Genomic DNA, 6,096 nt, shown 5'->3' with positions numbered 1-6,096 from the left:
ATGTACTAGAGGCCTATCAGGGGTCAGTATTTTGAACAACCAAGTGAAAGCCACAGCAATCTGATAATATACAAACCACATGAAAAGAAATTCTCATCATCCTCAAGGGAAATTTAACACAATCTCTGTACCAAGGAGTTCTTTTCTTTTTTTTTTTTTTTTTTGAAAGTAATTTCCTTTTGGAGTTTTAAAGACAGGAGTTTGCTTCTGTGCTTGTATAAAATTTAACTCAGTGGAGTGGAACTGCTGGTTAAAATTCTGTGAAGTTTTAAGAAATTCTGTAAAGTTGGAGCAAACTGAGAGCAAGTTGTAGAAGCGCTGCCTGCAGATAATTCCTTTAGAGCTTCTGAAAGTATCCCACAGAGAAATCTGTGACAAACTCAAGGTAAAATATATTCAAATTATTTTAGCTATCACTTCAATGTCTGATTCCTGGATGTTTCCTGTTTAAATGAAGCCACGTGGGTGAGCAAACAGGCCCTGTAACCACCCAGCGTGCAGGTGACGTGTCATTGTGACAACTTGTACATCTTTTAGCGAAAGAATTTACATGGTTTGTGCAAATATTTTGTATCTGGGATGAGCTTTCTATTTTTAAACTAGTCTTTCTCACCTGCTGAGCTTCCTGCAGTCCTGCCTACAGTGACCCAGGGTGTAAAACACTCCCAGGAGCCTGCAGTGACATCCCCACAGGATGCTGCAGAGGTTAAAGGGGGAACATCGCCTGCAGTAAGGAAGAAATGAAGGATGGCAACACACAAAAGACATCAAGATGCTTTAAACTGATACATTGTCTGGGGTTTTTTTCAGCTATTCAATGCTGGGATGAAAACAGGGGTTGCTGTGTTTAGCCAGTTTCCATCCTTTTTCCTGTTACATGTCTGGATAATTTATTAAAAACATAACAGGCAGGTGAATAGTAAGCACAAATAATAACAATGTGCTCCTCCTTTTGCAGATGTACAGAGACAGTTTAGAGGGTTCTACGTTCTCTTGCACCCTAAAATGAGTCAGGGAAATGGCCCCAGTCCTGGAGGGTGATGAACCCCGTGTCTAAGTACTCCAAGCTGGTGCTCACTCTTTGCTCCTGGTGTTTGGGATCAAACCTTCTGACTGACCCCTGCTAGTTTAAGGACCCTCCATTAAAATCATGGAATCATTAAGGTTGGAAAAGACCTCCAAGATCATTGAGTGCACCCTGTGCCCCATCCCCACCTTGTCCCCCAGCCCAGAGCACTGAGTGACACGGCCAGGCCTTCCTTGGACACATCCGGGGATGGGGACTCTAAACCTCCCTGGGCAGCCCCTGCCAAGACCTGACCACCCTTTCAATGAAGAAATTCCTCTTCATGTCCAACCTGACCCTCCCCTGGCAGAGCTTGAGACCATTTTCTCTCCTCCTGTCCCTTGTTCCCTGGGAGCAGAGCCTGACCCACCCCTGGATCCCCCCTCCTGTCAGGGAGTTGTAGAGAGCAAAAAAGGTCACCAGCCACTCCTGTTTATTAATAAACTTCCCCTCCTTTTTGGAGCACAACCAAGTTTCTCCCTCAGTGAGTATCCCTTTGGAAGGGTCTTCTTCACAGTTATTCCAGTGTAGCAAAGGTAAAAAGTATGTACACACTCACAAGTATGTGCACACTCACAAAACCAGGGAATCCCCTCTCACCACCTCCTCAAAGAGTAGCTATTTCCTTGGATTTTCTGATGACCCCAGAGCTGAGTCACAGCACCCCACTTGGAGCAGTCAGGAGTGCTGTCTAGGAAGGTGATCCCTGGGTTTGCCTGTAGCACCAGGAGGCATTTTCTGCCCTAATCAGCAACCCTGAGTTTGTGAGATGCTTTAACTGCGTGCTCGTGTCAGCCACGTTAACATCATTTATTTGTCTGTGTTTTTCTAATATTTCTTACTGATTTCTCACGACTTTCTTGCTAAACAGACTCCTGGGATTCCGTTCAGAGAACCAAAGACGTTTCCCCTCAGCTAAACCAGGCCACCATCATCGACCTGCACCCTTCCTCCACCTACAACATCCGCATGTACGCCAAGAACCGCATCGGCAAGAGCGAGGCCAGCAACGAGCTCACCATCACCACGGATGAAGCAGGTGTGCCCTGGCCTTGTGGCATCCAAAATGTGCTGGGAATTCTCTCTCTTTGATGTGAGGAATCGTTACAATGCATGCTGCAGCTGCACCAGAGGCAATACTGAGTCGTTCCGTCGCGACTTTTGCAACTTCGTGGTGCAGGGTTGTGATTAAAGCAGTTCAGTGGCATCTAGTGGTCAAAGGAGACATTGTGCTCCAGATTTTCAGCCTGTGGTTCTGGAAACAACACACCTGTGTCTACAGTGTGGCAGCTCAAGCAGCAACATCCTATTTTTAGTGGTGGTTCCCGCCCCTGTGGGTGTTGTGGCTTTCCTTGGATGCTCAGATGTGAATAGAGGGAATTAATTTAAGTTACCCCCATTTCAGAACGTTGGTCCACGTGAATCAAATCTTCCTGAATGTTCCATCACTCAACCCACCCACCATTTAGTCTTCTGATCTCTGTACTTGAGTCATTTGGCTGTCATCAGTTACTGTCATCCCCCTGTTCTTTGCTGCCATGTGTCATTTAGGTTGGAAAAGACCTCCAAGACCATCAAATCCAACTGTTTATTTTACCTTTAACCTTTTACTCTTCTACATCATTGCAGGGTTCTGTCCCAGGAGGAGTATGGGGGCATTTTTACTCTGTTTCAGCAGTTAGAAAAGAAAATGTTGCATGGTCATAAATAGCAGGCACACACTGCAATTATATACACTGTACAAAGGTGCTGAGAGTAACACAAGTAGCTTCAACATCCTTAGAAATTGGATGGAATTACTCTGAAAAGTCTTGGTCACCAGGGAAATTGCTCATTCATATTTGAAAGCATCACTTTTGTCTTGCCAATTTTATTTTTCCTGTTATCTTATGCTAAGATAACAGGAAATAAATCCCCAAAGATGCTTCCTTCTTTGGGGATTTAGAGAGGACAACTGTAGTGCAAGTAGCTGGGGTGGTGAAAACTCTCCTGCTTGTTGAAGATTCGTGTTGGTCTTGGGTTTGAACACTTGGTGACCGATTTTCAGTTCAGCTCACGTGAATACAGCTGTGTAACTCCCACTCCTTTTCTCTGTGGGTGAATTTACTGCAGTGAAACTCTACCTTTTGTCAGGAGAATGTGGTTTTGGTTCTGAGGGGCTTTCTGAGTAAGAACAGGACACAAGGGCTCAGTGTAAAGCTGGAGACATGAGCTTCATTTCTTTTTTCACCCTAGTGGAAGGAAACCCTCCAGTGAGCAGCTTTACTCACGGTGAAAAGTTTGTTTGCAGAATATTTATCATTTGATCAGGGTTTTTCCTCTTCCTTTGTTCAAGGAAAATAGGGAAATCACTGGAGAAAACAGACTATCCTTCTCCCAGCCAGCATCATCTGTTGCCCCAAAGTGCCCATCCTCCCTTGTGCATATACATCAAAGTGCAGGGGTGGGTCTTGGATCTATTCTCCCATGCTCATTCACCCATGCTTATAATATTTTTTACTTGCCAAGTTTTTCCTCACTGATAATTAAGTTGTCAGGATCAGCAGCTGGCCTTGAAATAAAAAAAAAAAAACAGCTTCCCCTTGAACAGGGTGGAACCTTAACATCACATTTTGCTCAGTTCTTTGTAACCAAGTTTCAGAATAAATGATCCTTTTGTTGCTGTCTTTTAAGGAGCCTCTGTTGGGAGGAAAAGACCAGCAGTGTGGAACTGTATTCAAAAGTCACTGATCTACCTAGGGAAGAGTTGGGAGAGAGGAGGTCAGGCTTAGGCAGGGTATGTGATGTTTGTCTCCTGGGATTTTATTTCAGGTGATGTGCAACGTGTGAGAACATCATTTTTTGATCACTGTTGACTTCTGTTCTCTGCCTTTACAGCAGGAAACTGAGAACAGCCTGGGAGCAGAGAATGAGAGACAAAGTAATGAGAAGGGAACAAAATAGAGGTCCAAGAAAGACAGTATAAAAACTAAACAATTCCAACCATGCTGTTGGTAAAGGGCCCAGATTGCGTGTCACATATTGCAATGACCTGATTAGAAAGAAAACTATAAATGGTCTCTGTGGAAAAAAAGATATTTAAGAATGGCATGACATCAAAGCTTGCAGACCACGTCTTTTCTTCCATACAGCCCAAATTAGCTCACGTGTTGGAAAACAGATGCAAATACACACTTGCACTAACACTTGTCAGAGAAAAAGAAGCACTATGGACATTGCCTAATATAAAAATCAATAGAGGAAACTGGGATATCTGGGTTTTCTTTATGTCCTTGCCGCAAACTCTGTGTGACATTAAGTATGTAAAACAAATGACTTCCTATTAAATATTTCACCGTGGAATGCTGGGAGCAGTTAACTGTTCAGGTCTGTTAAAATTTTTGGGGTCTTTCAAGGCAAAATCAAGATTTTAGGGGGCACATTTTATACGCCATTTTCAGGATCAAATGCTTTGCTCAAATTCCACTGCATTATAATGTACCCTGGAGAAATGGCATTCACTTTTGTCAACAGGGGGACAGAATCAAGGTCAGGCTTCAAAAAATTCATAGAGGTCTCATTTTTACCAGTGGACTTTTTGCTCTTCTCCTTCCTTTATATTAATGCAAGAGGAATGGAAATAAAGTTCTTTCAAGCTTTGGAAATTTCCCATATGAAGGACAGTCAGGAATGACAGAGAATAGGGCATATTTAATAAATTAAACATATTATAGGCTGTATTCTTTGCCTCTCTGCTTTCATCAGTTAAAGCCAAATGTTCTGGTTCCTTTCAGCACAGCTGTCATTTACTGCTGCTCCACCTCTAACAGCCCCATCTCACCCTTTTTATTGCTTTACTTCCTTTGTCATGCTATTAAAAGTTAATTTAATACCTTTTACTGAGGCCATATTCTGCATCAAGGGAACCCTCTGCAGCAACTCGAGCTGACTCCATCCCTTTCCTCAGATCTCCCTTTTCCAATGATTTACCTTGCTGAGCAAGCAATTTACTTCACATCTCCCTGTTCATTCCCAGCTGATTCCTGATCTCCTTTGTAGCTGCCCAGATGACAAGTAGGTTCCCCCCAGACTGAGGGCCTCCTTTTTTTACTCACCTCTAAAGTGTCGTGCACACTTGTGGCAAAGTGCTGAGAGCAAACAAAACTTCTCCTGACTCAGGGCTTTTTTTCCCCATTTCTCAGTTATTTTCTGTCCGACTTCCTGGCTGGAATACTTACCCTGAGGAGGGGGTAGAGTGTGCAGGGGTTTGTGTATAAAATACTTGATATTAGACTGAGCGTGCTCATTCTCTAGGATCCCAATGGAAAGTTTGCACCATGGTGAAGGCTGGATTAGGAGCTCCTGTCTCACCTGCTTTACATGGGTTCTGCTGCTTTTTTATCACCCACAGGCTTCTGACTGCTGAAAATAAGTCTCCACCATTTACAGTGCAGAAACAGCACCGTGAGAGTATCTCTAAAAAAGAAAAGCCACTATTACTCACTCTTATTTTATTTAGCAGCTTGCTGTGTTTCAGCATGTGTTGTGGTTCCCTGTTGGCCAGGGTGACACCTGAATGTGGAAGATGCCAGGCCCTGCTTTTGTTGGATGAAGTTTCCATGTGGCATTGGCTCAGTCCAAATCTCTGTGACACTGAGTGTTAAGATGGTGACATGACATGTGAAGTGCTGGATTCTGGGGGCTGCAGGGGCCAGTTTTGATGCATCTCTTCTGTCTTCCCAGCTCCTGATGGTCCCCCTCAGGATGTCCAGCTGGAGCCTATATCGTCACAAAGCATCCGAGTCACCTGGAAGGTAAATGCTCACACATCCAGGAATGTGGGATCTGACAGGATCTGGGTGCATTCAAAGAGGTCCCATCGAGGGGAGTATTATAACAACTGTGCCTCAGTTATTTTATTTGGGAGAGTCGTTGCAGATGCCTTTGCCAACAAAAGCAGCGTGGGCTGATTGAGGGAGGGGATTCTGCCCCTCTGCCCCCTCAGGTGAGACCCCCCTGCAGAGCTGCTCCAGCCCTGGGGAACAGCCCAG

General features: G+C 44.2%; 1 protein-coding gene across 1 annotated transcript in view; it reads left to right on the top strand.

Moving 5' to 3' along the window:
• The window catches only part of DSCAM (DS cell adhesion molecule), a 440,753-nt gene that overhangs the window by 344,108 nt on the left and 90,549 nt on the right, over positions 1 to 6,096 (top strand). Inside the window, exons 15-16 of the mRNA XM_029964757.1 lie at positions 1,938 to 2,105; positions 5,789 to 5,859. Coding sequence (XP_029820617.1) covers positions 1,938 to 2,105; positions 5,789 to 5,859 — 239 coding nt within the window. The remainder of the gene's footprint in view (positions 1 to 1,937; positions 2,106 to 5,788; positions 5,860 to 6,096) is intronic.

The sequence above is a fragment of the Manacus vitellinus genome, unplaced genomic scaffold, assembly GCF_001715985.3.
Source record: "Manacus vitellinus isolate BGI_N305 unplaced genomic scaffold, ASM171598v3 scaffold_7_pilon, whole genome shotgun sequence".
Taxonomy (NCBI): Eukaryota; Metazoa; Chordata; class Aves; order Passeriformes; family Pipridae; genus Manacus; species Manacus vitellinus.
The sequence above is the reverse complement of the archived record's forward strand: the minus strand, read 5'-3'. Positions and strand labels throughout refer to the sequence as shown.